The sequence below is a fragment of the Naegleria fowleri genome (assembly GCF_008403515.1).
Source record: "Naegleria fowleri strain ATCC 30894 chromosome Unknown tig68, whole genome shotgun sequence".
Lineage (NCBI taxonomy): Eukaryota > Heterolobosea > Eutetramitea > Acrasida > Naegleriidae > Naegleria > Naegleria fowleri.
Window position 1 is genome coordinate 183389 of NW_025408000.1, and position 18806 is coordinate 202194.

The 18806-nt window shown below is 36.9% G+C and overlaps 9 protein-coding genes across 9 annotated transcripts; 6 read left to right on the forward strand and 3 right to left on the reverse strand.

The window, feature by feature from the left end:
• Positions 1 to 2: 2 nt before the first annotated feature.
• On the reverse strand, positions 3 to 2080 carry FDP41_009263 (uncharacterized protein; the record flags this gene model as incomplete). The annotated part of the gene is made up of 2 exons (XM_044713203.1): positions 3 to 1442; positions 1613 to 2080. The coding sequence occupies 2 exons, from the start codon at positions 2078 to 2080 to the stop codon at positions 3 to 5; spliced, it is 1908 nt and encodes a 635-aa protein (XP_044557075.1).
• Positions 2081 to 2541: 461 nt separating this feature from the next.
• FDP41_009264 (uncharacterized protein) lies at positions 2542 to 4738 on the forward strand (the record flags this gene model as incomplete). Its single annotated transcript, XM_044713204.1, has 2 exons — positions 2542 to 3724; positions 3882 to 4738. The coding sequence occupies 2 exons, from the start codon at positions 2542 to 2544 to the stop codon at positions 4736 to 4738; spliced, it is 2040 nt and encodes a 679-aa protein (XP_044557076.1).
• A 339-nt stretch (positions 4739 to 5077) lies between these two features.
• Positions 5078 to 6310, forward strand: FDP41_009265 (uncharacterized protein; the record flags this gene model as incomplete). Its single annotated transcript, XM_044713205.1, has 1 exon — positions 5078 to 6310. One exon carries the CDS (start codon positions 5078 to 5080, stop codon positions 6308 to 6310), a length of 1233 nt encoding a protein of 410 aa, XP_044557077.1.
• Positions 6311 to 6788: 478 nt separating this feature from the next.
• FDP41_009266 (uncharacterized protein) lies at positions 6789 to 7700 on the forward strand (the record flags this gene model as incomplete). The annotated part of the gene is made up of 1 exon (XM_044713206.1): positions 6789 to 7700. One exon carries the CDS (start codon positions 6789 to 6791, stop codon positions 7698 to 7700), a length of 912 nt encoding a protein of 303 aa, XP_044557078.1.
• A 12-nt stretch (positions 7701 to 7712) lies between these two features.
• Positions 7713 to 9230, reverse strand: FDP41_009267 (uncharacterized protein; the record flags this gene model as incomplete). Its single annotated transcript, XM_044713207.1, has 1 exon — positions 7713 to 9230. The coding sequence occupies one exon, from the start codon at positions 9228 to 9230 to the stop codon at positions 7713 to 7715; it is 1518 nt and encodes a 505-aa protein (XP_044557079.1).
• Positions 9231 to 9986: 756 nt separating this feature from the next.
• On the forward strand, positions 9987 to 11411 carry FDP41_009268 (uncharacterized protein; the record flags this gene model as incomplete). The annotated part of the gene is made up of 1 exon (XM_044713208.1): positions 9987 to 11411. One exon carries the CDS (start codon positions 9987 to 9989, stop codon positions 11409 to 11411), a length of 1425 nt encoding a protein of 474 aa, XP_044557080.1.
• Positions 11412 to 12033: 622 nt separating this feature from the next.
• FDP41_009269 (uncharacterized protein) lies at positions 12034 to 13813 on the forward strand (the record flags this gene model as incomplete). The annotated part of the gene is made up of 2 exons (XM_044713209.1): positions 12034 to 13571; positions 13636 to 13813. 2 exons carry the CDS (start codon positions 12034 to 12036, stop codon positions 13811 to 13813), a joined length of 1716 nt encoding a protein of 571 aa, XP_044557081.1.
• A 268-nt stretch (positions 13814 to 14081) lies between these two features.
• On the forward strand, positions 14082 to 16039 carry FDP41_009270 (uncharacterized protein; the record flags this gene model as incomplete). Its single annotated transcript, XM_044713211.1, has 6 exons — positions 14082 to 14199; positions 14321 to 14603; positions 14663 to 15177; positions 15225 to 15313; positions 15364 to 15462; positions 15554 to 16039. The coding sequence occupies 6 exons, from the start codon at positions 14082 to 14084 to the stop codon at positions 16037 to 16039; spliced, it is 1590 nt and encodes a 529-aa protein (XP_044557082.1).
• Positions 16040 to 16116: 77 nt separating this feature from the next.
• Positions 16117 to 18667, reverse strand: FDP41_009271 (uncharacterized protein; the record flags this gene model as incomplete). The annotated part of the gene is made up of 3 exons (XM_044713212.1): positions 16117 to 16311; positions 16361 to 17679; positions 17728 to 18667. 3 exons carry the CDS (start codon positions 18665 to 18667, stop codon positions 16117 to 16119), a joined length of 2454 nt encoding a protein of 817 aa, XP_044557083.1.
• Between the last annotated feature and the right edge of the window lie 139 nt (positions 18668 to 18806).

Sequence of the window (18806 nt, forward strand, 5' to 3'; positions counted from 1 at the left end):
TTTTAATGTGCGGTTCTCTTTTGAGCAACTCCTCGCAAAACTTTAGATCCAACAAGTAACATGGCAATACCCACAATACCCAAATATTTCAAAGTGTCAAAGATGTTCCACGAGATAAAGTACATTGTTAAAATTCCAATAGTTGCAGCAAGTAAAGCAACTAAAACAGGAGCTAACAAACCAGACAAACCTCCAGGGCATCCTCTAAAGTTGAAACCAACAGCCAAAGTTCCAATCAAGTACAAAGCAAGAGGTACTAAAACAATGAGTGAGAATAGGGAAGCAATTTCAGCTCCTGCTCTCTTTTCTGGCGGCCTGAATATGTGTGTAATTATTGGCTTAACCTCATATAAAGTCTCTTCCTCAGATTTCTCATATTGTTTCGAAAAATTGAGAGTTGTAGTTGCAACAGTCCAAAGAATTGGTGTGTTCAATGTGGCATCACCAATAATGATTTGAATTTGATAATCTCCTGATTTCAGTTTCAAAGGTCCTCCAATAACTCTTTCCAATGCAAGATCTACTCCATAACTTGCCTGATATTGTTGCTTAATATTGAAGATTGCTTCGTTTTCATCATTTCCAACTCTAAGGAAAACTTGATGTGGAGTAACTCCAGCTAATGAGAAGCTAACTCGAAGTCTTGTGCTTGAATCCACATCCACTACTAATTTCTCTGGCACAGAGTTTGGATAAGAAATTTGAGAACGAGTTAATTTACCAATATCAAGTTGGAAATCTCTAATCTTCAAATCTACTGCAGCAGTCTTCAAAGTACGAGTGACAGTTGTTTTTCCAATAGAGATATCAAAATTATATGATCCAGTATCAGTCAATTTGACATTCTTCACTTGGAAATCAACTCCATTTGAGGACTCCAATTTAACAGGTCCCTTTGGCAAAATAGAGTCATCAGAGTTACTACCTTTGTAAACGCTATGCAATGTAACTTTTTCGTTCAAAGATGAGCCTAACAAATTAGAGACTGAGATTGAATATACACCTTTTTCGTCTTTCAATTCAGAAACGACAACAGTTTCATAAATTCCCTTTCCAGCAAATGAGTGTAAACCCTCTACAAGATGATAGATGTCATTCAAAGATTTTGCTGATTCTTTCTTGCTTACGAGTGATTCGATGAGAGCAGAAATATCGCTTTCAGAGATTTTCTTGTCTAATCCAGTGACAACACCAGCAATCTTACTCAATCCCCTTGAGAATACAGCGGCAACCTCGAGGCTTGTCGAAGAGATGGCCTTCTTTACAATGGATGAAATGTTGTCAAGGGCATTGTTGAGAGCTGCAAGGTCACTCTTTTCAACACCTTGCAAGATGGCTGCTGATTCTAGGAGAAAGCCAACAGATTTAACACAATCTCCGGAACAATCTTGGTTTAAAAGAGATGAAAGTTGCTTGGTGATAATGTCAGAAAGTTTCGAAGTCTTTCATTGAAAGTGATATCATTGCGTGAATCATCACCATGATGAAGTTTTTGTAATACAAATAATTCGAAACACGTGTCCAAGGAAATATTGATCGTGATGATCGTGAAATGTCGGTTCATACAGCATTCTATGCCTAAAGAGACGCACAACAATACAACAATACTTACCTTTACATCCTTTGTGTTAATCTTGCTCTTGGTCAAAAGCAATATTCTAGCAATGGAGTAAATAGTTTCAGCTGAAATAGTATTTTCAGTGGCTCCATCAATGAATTTAGCAAGAGCACTCTGTACGAGTCCATAAGATTCAGTCGATAATGGTGCACACTTCAAGGCAACATTAGCAGCAATGGTAAAATATAAATCATTTGGATTATCCACAGTAGTGATTGATTGAACACACTTGGATTGAATTGTTGGCACTTCCTTTCCAATCTTTGAGAGTGATGAAGCAGCAAAGAATAAATCTTTCTTGTTTTGCTTTGAATTTAAATCACCGATTAGACTTTGAATATTTTGCTTATCCACTGTGGTCAGTCCATTTCGAACAGATAATGCAAAAATCGAAACAGACAAGATCGTTAAACAAGCTAACACTACTACTATTCCAAAATATATATTACGGAGAGAAGCCATCTTGAAAAGCCTTGTAGATGATGATGCCGAATGAAAAAGGCTTGATGATTTGGCTTGCAAAATTTTTTTGGTTTTCTTGCTGTGCCAATGAATACAAGTTCTCTCCAACAATCTCTCCAACACAATCATAGGATCGCGATGTGTTCCTTTACCTCCTGCATGGTACGTTATATCTGAATATTCAATAATTTCAAATGTAAAATTACATCATCCATATGCGATGGGTGGGTGGACATTCGAATCATAGTTATAATTGTAACACTCATATATTCGCAAGACCGCTACTCTCCAAGAGAACGAGCCCAAAAAAATCAATATTATTGAGAATTCACTTCTGGAGAAAGAGAGACTCTGTCCATCAACAGAGTCATCACCACCATTACCACGACTCGTCCTTTTATTCATTTACTCTCGTTTCCATGATGATGACGTCGATACCATTCTCTCCGAACATCAACACAATGTCTGTTGTGAGGACTCTCTTGTTATCCATTCTTGTCATACTTTCTCTTCATCAAGAGACACCACACAATCATCATCATCATTATCACCATCACTATTTCTCCATAATAGGTCGAGTAAAGGCTCAAACCAATGTAAACTCGAATACTTTCATTGACAAATATTTAATTCCTCGTCCAAAAGAAGTCACATGGGAGGAAACAGCCACTAAATTATTGAGTTTCTATAAATTAAATTTTGTACTTTATGTGAAAGGTACCAAAGTCGATCGAACGCAATTTCCAGTGGTGGACACGGCTTTGAAACGATATGAAGCATGGATGTTTAAATTATTTGAAACAAAAGGAAGTCCAACAAATTATGATTCCGATTTTTTATTTTACAACGAAGATGTTGTGATACAAATTACTGAAGATGTGACGTATCCTGTTTTAGATGTTTTAAACATTGATGAATCCTATGAATTGACAATTAGAACAAGAGGAATTGTGATAAAATCAACTTCTCAATTTGGATTTTTGAGAGCATTAGAAACATTTTCACAAATGATTCGAAGAAATATCAATGACCAATTTTTCTTTATTCCAAACACTCCAATTTACATCAAAGACTCTCCTAGATTTAAACATAGAGGTTTAATGATTGATGTTGCTAGAAATTATATTTATCCAGAAACCATCAAGGAAATTATTGACCTCATGTCATTTGACAAGTTAAACGTTTTGCATATTCACTTCACAGATGCCCAATCATTTCCCTATCAAATGTATGGATCTTTTTCTGATTTGAGTGACAAAGGAAGTTTCTCAAAAGAATTAGTCTATTCCAAAGAGGATATTGCTTCACTCATTGAATATGCTTATTTTAGAGGAATTCAAATCATTCCAGAATTTGACATGCCAGGTCATACCAAATCCTTTTCATTTGCCTATCCAGAAGTTGTATCTTCATGTCCAAAGAGACTCGCAACAAATGTGAATAATTATCCATTGAATGTTGCAGAATCCACTACATTTGATATCATTGAAGCAATTTTGGGACAATGGCAATCCAAGGACACTTTAATGGAAAAGACCAAAATTTCAAATTCCATTCTACTTTCGATCATGCATTTGGGTGGAGATGAAGTCACAAAAGCATGCTGGACCGATGAGAATCCAATTATTTTTAACTTTTTCAATGGTATGTGTGTGTTTTTTGAATTCATCGCTCATTCGAACTTTTCACACCTGTTTGCGATTCCAACCATGAATCAACAATCCTAACCCTACCATCGGATTAATGATTATCATTTTCACATACCTATGTGATTATTGTGTTTATATAACTCTTCACACAGCCATGCAAAATCAAACACAATTTGGCAAGATTCAAAATGGTTATGACATTTGGGGTTATTTCCAAGCCATGATTGCTTCTAAACCAAATTATCAAAAATTGACGACCACTATTTTCTGGGAAGATTCATTCTTAAGCATGGCTCAACAAACCACTCTATTCAAACCAGATCCCTCAAAATCAATTTGTCAAATTTGGAGAGATCCAGCAAATATTCGTAACTGTGTCTCTCAAGGTTACAAAACTATTCTCTCTGCAGGATATTATTTAGATATGATTAACAATCCTATTGGATTTTCACCAAATCCAAATCCACCACCCTATACTTTTGTGGATACTTGGAAATCCATGTATTTAATTGATCCTTTTGATCAATTTGTGAATGTATCATCTTCTCTTGATTATGTAAATTCAATTTTAGGAATTGAGGCTGCCTTGTGGGCAGAGAATGTTCACGATGAAACAATTATTTCAACACTTTATCCAAGATTAACAGCATTTGCAGAGAGAGCATGGAGTGATCGATCTGTCAAAGATCTTACAGATGCAACAACTCGATTAGTGAATCATCGATGTCACACTCAAATCAAAAGAGGATTTAAAGACATTCCTCCCATCAAACCAATTTATTGTTCTTACCAATACATTTCTGAAGAACCAAAAGAGGAAATTACTTGGGCCTATGGAGCAGCAATTGCCATGTTTTGCATTAATGCATTTTTAGTTTCAATGGTGTTGGCCATGATGATTGTCGTATTTTGTGTCTACAAGAAATATGCTTCTTTGAAGAAGGCATACAGAAATGATATTTCCATGTCCGAGGACAAGTTGAATAGTTATTATGTAAGGGAAGATTAAAGAGAATCTTGCAATTTCCACAAAAAAGGCTACAGCACTGCAGGTTCCCAAGTTGTCTCCAACCTCAGTACTGATGCAGCTCGACGATGCTTAACTTCTCAAATCGGACATGGGATGAGGTGCATTCATCGTGTTATGGCCGTAGCCATCAATCCTTCTCAATGCGTTCTATTCAACAACAATAGTTGTTTGTGTGGAAAGAGAGCATGGAGGGTAGAAAACATCGGAGTTTCAACGACCAATCATCCTACATCGCGCTAGGACTAATTTCACAGTTGTTGCTGCAAAAACCTTATATTCTTCACAAAGGAATTCATGCATCATGAGTATCCACAAAAAATGTCAACAAACTCGCCCAAAGTACAATTATCACACACCACCACCACCACCACTACACGCCTTCTCACACGCTCCCAAGTCCAATCCTGTCTCTCCTTTGAAGGTGCCATGAAAGCCAATCGAACACTCTTTCAATCCTCAGATCTCAACGCTCATCTCATTCCCATCCGAACTGTTTTGGATATTCCACAGAATGGTCCAACTCTCTTCATGCCTTGTTTTTTGAATCAAAAGGATCATGATGATCGGACCGATCACGACGACAACACTCATTTAGGAATTAAAATTGTTTCTGTTCGAAAGGATAATCCCATCAAATTTTCAAGAGATTCCATCACAGGATCGATCCTGCTATTGAATGAATGTAATGGAGCACTTCAGTGTGTCATGCATGCTGGAGATATCACTGCTGTGCGAACTGCTTGTGGATCAGCCTTATGTGTGGAAAGAATTTTAAATGTTCATCATCAACATGCAATTAGCAGTTGCATCTTCCAACATGAAGATCAAAAGAAGAAAAAGGAATTTAAAGTGTTGGGAATTTTTGGATGTGGATTGCAAGGAAAAGCGCATGTAATGGCAGTGTTACGAGTGGCACTCGAGGTGAATAAGGTCATTCTTTGGAATCCCAGTTTGGAAAGAGCTCAAAAATTGAAACATTATTTATTGGAGGAATTTGTTTCTTCACAAGATTTACCTTTTTCATTTGTTGCAGAATCTTGTGATCATCATCATAATTCACAAAAACACTCTTCATCTTTGAGAAATATTGAAATTGAAATTATTACCAATGCCAATGAAGCTGTTCAACGATGTGATATTATTTGTTGTTGCACCAATGCTTCAAAACCATTCTTTTCCTCAGAAAATGTCAAAGAAGGAAGTATTATTACCTGTATTGGATCCTACAAACCTCACATGCAAGAAATTGATAGTGATTTAATTAGGAAAGGAAAAGTAATTGCTGATTTGGTTAAGGCAGTGATGGAAGAAGCTGGAGATTTAATCGTTCCTCTCAAGGAAGGTAAAATTTCACACGACCATGTGGTGTGTGGATTGAGTGATTTTTTGAAATTTTCTAATGAAGACATTACAAAAACATTTAACATTGGAAAAGATATTATTATTTATAAGAGTGTTGGATTCGCTGGTCAGGACATTTGTGTCGCCAAAGATATCTATGAGAGAGCTGTAATATTGAATATTGGTACTTGTGTGGATATGGAGCAATAATAGAGTCCTCAAAATTATTTTGCGAGAACCATAATTCATTCGTGGAGGAGAAGAAAAATAAAATTCGTGCCTATTCTCACAAAGAAGGAGAATCTGAACATGATGAATCGCATAAGAATATGCTAGACGATGATGGTTTAACAACCAGTGATTAGCAAACTTTCGGGTACTAACTGATGAATTTGTTCAATGTGCCATACCATACTCCGAATAGGACTGCACCGACAAGCACTCCATATCTTGACATGGACATGTCCATTCTTTTCATCCTTGATTTTTTTGCTTGGTTCACTCATTCCAATCAAAGAGAAGAGAAATGAAGAATTGGTATTGATTAAAATTCAACAGTTCTTTTCTGAGGAACCTCAAGTTGATTAAGTTGACTATTGCCCGTTCCTTCTCCCGAAAACGGTCATTTTTAAGGAGCGCCTTAATTTGTCGAATGAGAGAGAGGCCGAAGAATCAGAAGAAACAAAAAATGGGTGCATCACATTCAAAGAAACGAACATCATCTTCACCCAAAACGCCCATTCGGGCAAATAACACCCCAACCACATCCTATTCAATAACGAAAAAGTTTAGGATCAAACGAAAAGGAAGCGATGAAAATAAGTATCGAGTTAAGGATGAGGGCGAACCCTTGTCATCATCAATAAGGGAAAAACAAAACATCATTTTTAACGGTCCGACAATCGTTGAAACGGTACAGTTCTCTTCTCTGCATCAACAACAACCTTCTGGGCTTAGCCATCGAGAAAACTCTCTCTCAAGTATGAGCACTACGAACACCTCTTCTTCCACCTTCTCTTGTGATGAACCTCCTGTAAATAATAACACGAACAATGGAATTGTAACTCTTACGATAAAGAACACAGAATTGCGAGTGAATTTCTCGAGCATTGGAGATCAGCACATACGGTCTTGCAGAAGCAAGGTTTCTCACAAGGAACAAAACCATCTAAGTTGTAAATATCCCTCTCCCTTGTCCGGAAGAAGAGCTTCAATTCCTGTGCATAAGGGAGAAATGGTCCCTCCTGATCTGCCTATATCTGTTAGAAAACGAAAAGAGGGAGACAGTGAGTGTCCCAAAAAACAGAGTAGATCGCTGTCGCCTCCCAAAACAACAAGGACTTGTCCTTCAGTCACTAATGAGCCGGTAGTTATTTGCATCATTCCCCCTCCCGAACCTGCCCAAGAGCTTCATCAAAATCCAACACAAAAGAAAAGAATTACGTTAAGAGAAGAGAAAACAAGAAAATTGCAGCAAATTAAGGAAAATCCACAGTCCAAAAAGTGGACCATAGACGATTTGAAAAAACTCACAACCAAGAAAAGAAAAACTAAGAATCCTTTCGTAGATGAAGAGTTAATTGAGTTGTACAACAAGTAATGAGTTGAAACTTTACTTTTTTCTTTTTGGTGATGGAGTAGCTTGGACCATTTCCTCTTCTTCTTCATCGTCACCATAATCGTTACTGGCATTAGTTGATATGTGCCTTTGGGCAATAACTTCGTTTTCATCGTCCTCCATTGCGCTGCTGTTGCGAGCTGGAGGGGTGGCAAAGCTAGCCGTACCAGAGGAATGAGGAAAAAGTTCGATATATCTTTCGTTGACACCATTCAAGCCAAAAGAGTTGTCCATATGGAATCCTGGTTCGATATCCTCATTAAGAAATCGGTTGTGTAAGGATTTTCCTGACGAATTGGATGAGCCAACTGTGGTTGTGTTGAGTCGTGATTCGAGTATTGAACTTTCTTCTAGTTCAACTCGCTTTCGTTTTGGTTGTTGCTTTGGAGGAGTAGAGAAGGAACTCAATGCTTGATCATCAGTCATTTGATTTTCATTAGACGTTTGTTGTTGACTTGGTTTCCTAGTTGAAGTGATAGTAGTCTCAGTTGTATTTGGCTCATAATGATCGTCTGCATCATTTGTTGCCATAATCAATGTTACTTCAAGGTCTTTGGTGAGAGAAGATGAGGTAATAATTACAGGTTGCTGTTTGAGTTTAGATATCGAAAAATTCATATTATATTCAGCAACTTCACAAAAACTTATTAAAGCTTTGAGGTCCTTAAAACTAAACGATAATTCAGCTTCAAACTGAACAGTTTCGTTGGATGATAGAGGAGGAGTTGGTCTAGCAACTGTCTCATCTCCATTAATTTGAATTATTTCATCATTCTCAACAACATGGAAGGATTCTAAATTTCCAGTATCAAGTGCCAACGAGGTTTGAATTCCACTAAGTTTTTCTGGAGCATTTCTCTCATTGTATGATTTCATTTGGATATAGTATTGAGTGGTGGCGGACGGCGGTATTAGTTCTGGTTGGGGGTTGGCTCCAGCTGGATTTTGTTGTTGTGATGGTCTTGCATTTTGTGGTGAGGATGATTGTTGTTGAGATGTTGTTAAAACTATTCTTTTTCCGACAAGAAATGTAATATCTCCAGTAAGTTTTCCGAAGGGTATAAGTAAATTAGATAAATATGAAGCGTTCGCAACAAATTCAAAACCAGGTTGAAAATCAAGTTCTGGTTTGGCTACATCACATGAAGTGAAGTAAATTTCATATATTTTTTGAACTTGAGATAATCCAAATGAATCGAAAACGACTCTGTTCTTATTCTTATCTACCACTATTTTCAACTGATCCAAATGATTGGCTGATTTAAAAACGTGTACAACATTCTTGAGAGTCAGTTTGATTTTCTTCGGAGCGTTAGCAATTACGGCCCACCGATCAAAAAAGGAATGAGCTAAAACGAATTGAATATAGCTAGACTTTCCAGCATTGATAGTGGTTAAACAAACATAGTCCACGGCAATTTCAAAAGCAACTTCTTCTCCGATCTTTGATAGACAGTTGATGATGTGAGCAAATAATTTGATATTTTGTCTGTTTTTGATTCCGACTTCCATTTTTTTTTTAAAAATTTAATAATTTAATTTTGTGTTTTTCCAGTCATTGGAAGAAAATTTTGGGGGGAAACACAAGTTTCATGTTCCAGAAGTTAACAGAATAACAACTCTCTGACATCTTCCCAAACATCTCGACTCACAGTTCTAACGAAAAGAATCAAAGATAAAATCACTGGATGGCTTTCACGCTTGCTAATTACAAATTTTCACGAACACCTCCACTTGATATCTCTTGTTTAAAGTTGATACTTCACCTTTTGAATCGTGAAGAATTTGGATCATTTAAAAACAACCCAAACCACTCGTTAAAAAAACAAATTCCAAAACCATCATGACTTCTTCTTTAACCAAAACATCTCAATCGACAAAAAGGTTATTGAAAGACTTGAAGGAAATTGAACAAAATCCCTTAGATACAGTCTATGCACAACCAGTGGAGAAAAATCTTCATTTATGGTATGCAACTGTAAATCATCAGCCTATCATGGTATCATTCTACATTTGCGTATGGAATTTCCTTCTGATTACCCTCATAATCCACCTAAAATCAAACCTTTAACAAGAATACATCATTCTCATGTTTTTCAGGAATGGATTTGTCTGGACATGTTAAAAACTCGTTACAGTCCTGAGCCTTATTCAGGATGGTCCACTTGTTATTCAGTACTCTCTTTGCTTTTGCAATTACAAAGATTCCTTTTAGAAGAGGAATATGAGCAGAGAGAATAAATCAAGCAAGACATTGCATTGAGCCTAATGTACTCGAACTCGGCAGAGCGTTCGCTTTATAGTTTGCTCATCTGGCCATGTGCTCCTCATTGGAATACAAAGGATATTCTTGAATCGAAACCTCTGGTTACCCCAACAAAGAGTTTGACCTTACAACACAATTCTAAGGAACCACAAGGACCTTTAAAAAATCAAATTTCCATTCTTTTACAGAGAACTTTAGAAGAGGACAAGAAGAAATGCAATCCTATGAATGTTGATGATGAAGAAAAGAAGAAGCCTTCCTCCTCCTCAACGAGTAAAAAGAAGAGAAAGAAAATGAATCGGATGAAACGAATGAAAGGTGAAGCCTCTCAAGGAGATGATGAAAAGGAAAAGAAAGAGAGAACTGTCAGTCCTCTGGAATCACTTCCTCAAGAGAATCATTTGCATATTCTATCCTATCTCAATAGAAAGGATTTGAAACGAGTGGGTGCTGTGTGCAAATTGTTTCAAACCCTCGCTCTTTCCAAGTCACTTCTTGTGGCTCCTGAACTGATTTGTTTCCATTCCAAAACAACATTCAATGAAGACACTTTGGGGATTGGTTTGAAAATGGAGTTTAGAGAGAATGATGGAGTGTTGATGAACATTACATCACCTTTGGATTTGATCTCCAAACATGCTTTTTATTATGAAGGCGTGAGAAAATCAATTTGGGGACAACCCATGTCCAAGTGGCTTCCCATTTATATTAACAAGCATCATGGAAATTTGTCAGCTCTACAAATGGCCATTCAAGATATTTATCAATCTCATCCCAATATTTCTCCAAAAACTCCTAACCTTTTCCAATGGAGAGCTTTGGACATGATGAGTAAGTTGATGAATTCCATAATTGTCGAAATAATGAAAGGAAATGTCCATGCTTCAATTAAGGCACTCCAAGGATATTGTTATTTCCATAGATGGATGCTGTTCTTGGTCCAACAATATCCAGAATGTCTATCAGAGCTTGAAAATCAGGTTCAAAACTTTGTGAAATTTGATCAATATCGTCACAAATATGCGTGCCCCAATTTGGGAGAATTTCTGACCAAGTTGTCTGTGTTGGGGCCTTCTGGTTTAACTTGGAACTACATTAGAGATGCTGTCGTGCAAGAGGCTGCTACAAGAAATGTTTTGTGGGTCCTAAAGCAATTTCCGCATCTTTCCAACTTTGAAGGAATTTCAGATTCTGAGAGAATTGAAAAAACATGGCAGGCCAATCAAGTCTCATGCAAGTTGATCATGTTCCATGTATTCTTTTTGAAGAACGTGGTTGAAAAGCATGGTCAACGGTCATTGGAGGAAATTGGTCGTTTGTATGACATGAATTATGGTTGTTGTTTGGAGGACAATCTTGAAGAATTGCTTCAAAAGGAGTTGTTCAAAATTCAAGAAGTGGCAACGTTGAGGGAATACTGTGAATAAGTTGGAACAAGTGAAGCGATGAGAAGTTCTTCAAAAATTGCAAGCTTTTTGAAAGATTGCATCATATCGTCTGAAAAAAAGGGTTATCATGGAGGACGACAAGTTTCATCAGGCAAGGCCACAAGTAGAAGCAATCATTCTCAATACCGTGGTAGTACAAATACAAACTCAAATCTCTCCAGTAGTTACTCGAGGAGGAGATGAGCGATGGGGAGAAATTCAAACTCGTCATGCCCTCGATATTGTAATTCATTAATAACCATCCCATATTCTCCCAATAAATTCTTGATGAAACAAGATTGTGGTCATGATGATTAGTCTTCACTTCTTGAAATGTGGTTGTATTTGGTTGATGATGAGCATTAAATAATGATTAAATAATTGTTGTCATGAGGGAATCCGACTTGAGCTATGAACAAGTTCATTAAATATCCGTCATTAATACTGTTGAACAAAATAAGGTAATGAATGAATGTATTTGGTTGTTTTACGTTGTAGGATATTTCGTGAAGTGGTGGGCCTTGTCATGCAAATTCCATCATGTTTTTCATCAAACAACTCATACAACAAGACGTACGCACTTCAGGAGTTAGAACTTTACAAAAAAAAACATCCACAACCCATGTCATCCTATTTAGATTCATCCATTTCTTCTCCAAAGATCTCGAAACTGTCTCTCGTTGGGGGAATACTCTTTGTCATGACTTGTTTCACCCTTTCTTTGATCTATTCAGTAACATCCTCTCGAAAACATTCTTCCAACCTTGTTTCTTCTTCTCCTCCTTCTCATCATCATCCTCACACTTACGAAGAAGCCTCCTCTTACATCAATGGGAATACTCTGAAGACTTTTCAAGATTCGACAGAAGATGATGAAAATGCATCACTGCCATCACTGCCACCACTACTCTTTTATAGTTCCTATCAATGCAACAAGTATCAAGAAGGCATTGGTCACTCTGTTCCTGACATTTATCCTAAACATACTCTGTTCGCTCAATGTTCCTTTCAAAATTTATGTTTGAATCGAAGAGGAGAATGGATCTTGTTTTTGGATAATGCAACAGCACCCACTCCACAATGGATTTCATCGGTCAATGAAAAGGTTTGGGTTTATACACAACCTCGAATGCACTCCTCTCGAGGTGATATGATCATTCGAGTGTATGGAGAAGGACCTGTTCAATTAGTATCGACCTTATCTTCGTTCAATGAAATAAGAGATGAATTACAAAATACTCAAGACAAGAAAATAGTTTTCAAAGTGGCTCAAGATTTCAAATACATTTCAAAACCAACCTTCTTGACACATCGATATGTGGCAGGCAATGTTGGTCATTTGTTGATGGATGGCATGACAGAAGCCATGATTAATATGGTCATGTTCAAATTGGAAGAATTTACAGAGATGAACATGGTGTTTTTAGAGGATCTTCAAGATGACTTGTATCACAAAGAAAATTGGGTGGGTGCTTACAATTATGACAAGAATGTGTCAGACAAGTATTCGATTGACTTTTTTGGATTAATGACCAGACAACCCATTTTGCAGAAATGTTCCACTTTGAAGGGTTGGACCATTGCTAAAGCACCATGTCGCAACCAATCACCACACTTTGATTCTATGAAGGACGGTGATGAACTTCAAGTGTGCTTTAAGAATGCTATTGCAGGAATGTCACGACCTTATTTACTTTCTGTAATTGGTGCTGAAGTGATTAATGAACCATTAAGAAAACTTGTTTCAAAAGTGACCAAGATTAATTTTGAATATGAAGCGTCCATAAAGGAGGAGATTGTAGTGGCCATTCATAACAAACCAAAACAAGGAAGACATGGTGAAATTATTTGGAATGTTGAAGAAATTTATTCCATCCTTTCCGAGAATTTACCAAAAGAAGAATTTATTGTGAAAACTTTGAAAAAGAAAGTTCGAGTGATTAATCTCCACCTCGAAAAGTTGAATGCACGAGAACAAGTCCACCTCTTTTCTCAAGTCGATGTCTATATTGTAGATCAAGGGAGTGCCTCTTACATGACCATGTTTTTACCAAGGAATTCCATTGTGATTCAATCACCAGATTGTCGCTATCGAGAGGATCACTCGAAATTTTGTTACGATCGATTTTCACAATATGCTTATACGTTTTCACATGTCAAGTAAGTACTTGTTGAATACTTTGTATATTCGTAACTATTATTATTGTTTTCGATGTTGAATCAGAGTGTATCCATTTTTGAGTTTATTACCTCCCGAAAGCAAGACCATTGATTGCAATCCAAGACCAACGATTGAGGAAACTAATTGTGATCCAATTCTTCCACCCGAGGTGATCTATTCAGCTGTGGTCCGTACTTTGAAAGAAAGATTTAAGGATGTCCTTTATAGAGCTCGAGCTTAAAAGTTATTTGTTTTTTTAATGTATTGAAAATTGAATATTCATTTTTTCTCAAAAAAGAATTGACTTTAAAAAAATCTCTTCATCAACTCCGAAACTCTCCGTTCCGATTGATTCATTTACGTCGTACGAGTATAGTATCTACTACGAGAGAGAGTGCGAGTCGTGTTGCTAAAAACACTGAAACACGCACAAATATTCATCCTGAATTGTTGAGCACAACATATCACTACTTGTTTATATATCAACCCTATCAAGTAACAACATTAAAATGGCTGGAGCGAGTGCCGTTGGTGCTTCCTATTCAAAGAAAATAGCCTTTGTTTATGTCTTTAATTTAATTGTCGGTGTGGGTGCTTTGGCATTACCTTTTGCATTCCATCGGGCAGGTAAGTCTCGGATCATCATTTTCTATCTCTCTGAACAACACACACTCGTTGTATGTTCGGTTTCATTGAATTCTCTTTTGATGTCCACATGATATATAATATTTAATTGTACATCGTGCAGGAATTGTGTCTGGAGTGTTGGTGCTAGCATTGAATGCATTCATGGCCTTTATTTGTGTTACTTTTGTCATTGAAGCCATGTCTTCGTCGAACTTTATGTTGAAACAAGAGCGACAAAAAGAGGAACAAACGAGTTTATTGACTCATGATGATTCCATGTCTCTAAATAGTATGGAAAACATTCAAAATTTAACAAAGAAAAAGAAGAAGAAGAAAAAATCAGAGTTAGAAGATACACCAGAACTCATTTCTTATGCCACAAATCCATTCTCAATTTTGGAGAGGTATGTTATTATTTGAAAAAAACTGAACTTGTCGCCGAAACAATTCGAGCATTTCAAAGAACTGAGATTGGAAAAATGACTGAACAATTTTTAGGAATTGTTGGAAAATCAATCTTTTATATTATCATTATTGTGTACTTGTTCGGAGACTTGGCAATTTATGCAGTATCAGTTCCAACTTCCCTATTGAAAGTGACTGGACCAATGTTTGGATTGTCACAAATGGGAACGTACTATATTTACTTGGGAATATTTTCTTGCGTGGTTGTTCCTTTTAGTTTTTTCAATTTTCAAAAAACCAAATATCTCCAATATACTACTCTGGCAACAAGAAATATTGCATTCTTCTTGATGATCTTATTGAGCTTAATATTTATTATTGAAGGACATGGATCTGCTAGAAACCTTGAAATTTTCAATCTCTCTATGGAACGATTTTCAAAGTTGTTCTCTGTGTCAATTTATGCCTTCATGTGTCACCACTCTCTTCCTTCCATTGTTTCACCAATTAAGGATAAGAGAAGACTAACGTTAATGTTTTTATTTGATTTTGCACTCATTTTCTTTTCATACGGTAAGTATGTAATGTCTCAGTCATGAGAATATTGTGGTCGTTTTCAGTATGCTTGTGCTATGTTGCAGTTTTCGCCTTTGGAGACCAACCCTTCGAGAAGTGCTCAAATAGACTCAGTGATGGTCCTGCATGTCAGGTTAGTGTTATGTTTTGTTAATTTTTTTTATTGATCTATTGTTTATTTAGATTCAACAACTTTTTACTTTGAATTTCACAACTTATCGATACACAATCATTGCAGCTTTTTTAGCTCTATTTCCTGTATTTACATTGACAAGCAATTATGTAAGTAATGACTTAGTTTATAACCAAGTAACCCAACTGCAAAAAACAATCTTTAAAACCATAATTTCTTATTCACAAAATCAACTCACAGCCTCTTATCGCTATTACTTTGAGAAACAATATTCAAATTTTGTTTGAACGAGTGAAGATTGTGCACAACTGGAAGTACAATTCCCTTCTGTTTTCAGCTATTGCTGCAATTCCTCCTATAATTTTGGCATTTGTTTATCAAAATATCCAATTACTTGTGTCCTTTACTGGAGGATTTGCTGGATTGTTTATTCAATATGTGTTTCCCACCTTACTTGTAATATTTGGTCGAAGGAAGACTTCAAATGCAGAGTCTTCTGTGTCGGTGCAACCTCTTGACACAAGACTCTCTGCTAAAGTCATTCGAGTTGCAAAGTCTTGTGCCATGTATTTGGTTAGCAAGCCGGCTGTGGTTTCAGAAAATCCCCACTCCAGTCCGTTTTATCATGGATTTTGGATCGTTGGTATTTTAATCTTTAGCCTTTTTGCTTTGATTGTCAATAGTTATGCTCTCATCAAATGTGACATTTTGGACATGTGTAAATAGGTAGTACATTTTTATTTTGCATCACACAATCAATAGTTCAATTAGTGTGAATGCAATAAAATTCTTCTGCCTTTCATTTAAAATTTACTTTGCTCGTTCAGTTTTTTCTCACATTTAGCTATCATTCTCAAGGTTGGGAGATCATGATTAAATTTGGCTTCATGTTCACGGAAAAACGCAAGGCTTTGGTCATAGTTCCCCTCGTCAAACGCTTTACAGCCCTTGTAATAGGAGCCCCACTTGTTTCTTTGCTCTTTTGATTGAAGCTCATACTACAAAGGGTAAACGAATAAAAAGTGTATCTCTAAAAACACCACTTACCATCCATTCGTCCATATTAACAGAGCTTGATTCCAACACTTCGAATATTCTAACCTTTGAGGTCTTGTTGATCTTTCTAATATATGGAGATGCAACCACTTCGTCAACGATTAAACTCTTGTTGCCAACAAATCTTGTAAAGTAATGGGCCTTAACTTCTTCATTTGTTGGTTCTGTTATTACCATATTCAACTTGAGGTTTCTTGCTTTTCTCAAAACAGCTTGCAAATTGTTTGATGAGCTACCAACAATTGTGAACGTTTTTGAATTACGAGTTCCCACATTTCCGCAATGACACGTCTGAGTACACACAGCAAATCTTGGAGTAAATTTGGTGATTAACTTTTGATTGTGTTCAAAGATGTCCTTTTTAGCCCATTTGGTGGACGACAGAGATGCCAATTTTTCCTTCAAAGCCCACGCAACTCTCACTGCCTGTTGCTCGTGGTCTTTCACCTTTTCGGTTGCATTCCACGACAAAAGTAGTGTTTCATTTTCAAAAGACCCAATGTGAGCTCCACAATTAGAACTTGATTTTTGAACAACTTCAAAAACGTCTGTTAGTAAATGAGTAATATCACTGAAACTGATATGTTTGACCCAATAGCTAAAGCCGTCCAAATATACCATAAGAGAAGAAATTTTTCTCTTTTCAAATCCAATCTTAAACATTGAATTGGTGGCCAATTTTGAAGAAAAAGTTGATCTTGACACTCTCGAAGATAGTTCATCCTTTCTCTGTGAATGTTCACTTTCTTTCACCACACTAATATCCTCAGGATCCTCGATGATGTTGTGCTTCTCGAGTTGGTGAAGTAAGTGGGATGGAATGAAGGCTCTATATTGTTTGATTCTTTGAACCATAAACAAAAAGTGATCCTGAAGCTGCACAACCTCTCTGAATCGACTCTTCTTAACATCTAAAGACTCCAAATTCATGTCTGCCACATGCTCAAAAAGTTGAATTAGGTTATTAAAAGGACGAACCAAAATTAGAGAATAAAGAACACCTGAAAGTGTACCCATAAATGCAATCAGACAACTAATACCTAAAGCAATGATAATCGCAATGATCATATTTCCAATATAGTTCCACTGAGGTACAGAGAACATGATAATCCAGTCAAGACCTGTAGGTGTGCACATTCTGTAAACGCTTGTAAGACGATCAGTGAACGTAAGGAATTGAATCACATTACATGTCATATTGTTATAGTTTGGTAATGCATCTCTCATTTGCAGATATGATTCTCTCAAGACCGTTGTACTATGCTGCTGCGGCTCTATTCTTCCTGTAATTGAAACCTCAGGATAACTCGCTTTATAATTGTAAGTCACATCGACAAGTATTATATGCAACTACTTACTTGCGATGATATAATTGGTAGGGCCCTCAATGATCAGACCAGTTGACCCTGGTACGGCAATGGTGTAGTTTTTTAGCATCTTGGAAAGGTTGTCTACACTCATATCCAAGTGAAGGAACCAATCAAACGGAAGATTTGGAGTGGCAACAGAGTTTGACAAACTTTTGAAGGAATTTACAAGAGCAAGAAGCACGGCATCAATTCCTGGAGATTTGTACGTCAATGTATAAATTGGTTTTCCTGGGCTCTTTCTTATGACTTCATGAGACGATGCAGTATTGTATGGTTTGGTAGTCTTTACGGAATAGTTTGTGTGGTATGCACAGCCAATTTCTTCGTTAAGTGTATAACAAGGGAATCTGAATAAACCAGTAGCGTTTTGGATAGTTTTAGAGATTGGCAATGATCCTACAAACAGAATACCGATGTGTTCGTTGTTTTGAATGTACAAGGAAGCAGCATTCACCAAACCCTTGTGGTACTTGTACTCTGAAAAGAAGATAAAGTTCACGGCTCTTTCCACTTGTTTGGTGTAAATATTAGTCTGATTATTGCCTAGAGCGACAACAAGCTGCTCCTTAATCGTATCCGAAGAAACTGCAATTTCACGAAAGGTGTTCTCGGTGTACTGAATAATATTCTTGAATTGTGCTTCTGTCAGAGATTTAGACATTCCACGTATGTTGTCGCTAAAGAACGCAACCCAAATGATGGTAAGGGCAACCACACAGGTAAGTATAATTATGAGGAAAGTGGCAATTGAACATGTTCGAATCGAGAGGGATCCTTTTCTCTGTTTAACCTCTTCTTCATTGGAGAATGATGATTCAACATCTTGCTCGGCGTCTATGTCCTCTTGGCCTGTGCTCTGAACAGGAACGACTGCAGCTTTGTTATAACCGCTTGAATTCTTTTTGACGGACATGGGTGTAGTAGTCATGAGTATGTTGTGATCAGTGGTCGTTGGTTTTGAATGTAACAAAAAGCTTAATTATTTGTGGGCTGATAGGGGGTTTGGTAAGGTGTAAATGTTTTTTTTCTTGGAGGCAAAACACAGCGCCAAAGAGAGAAAGCATGAA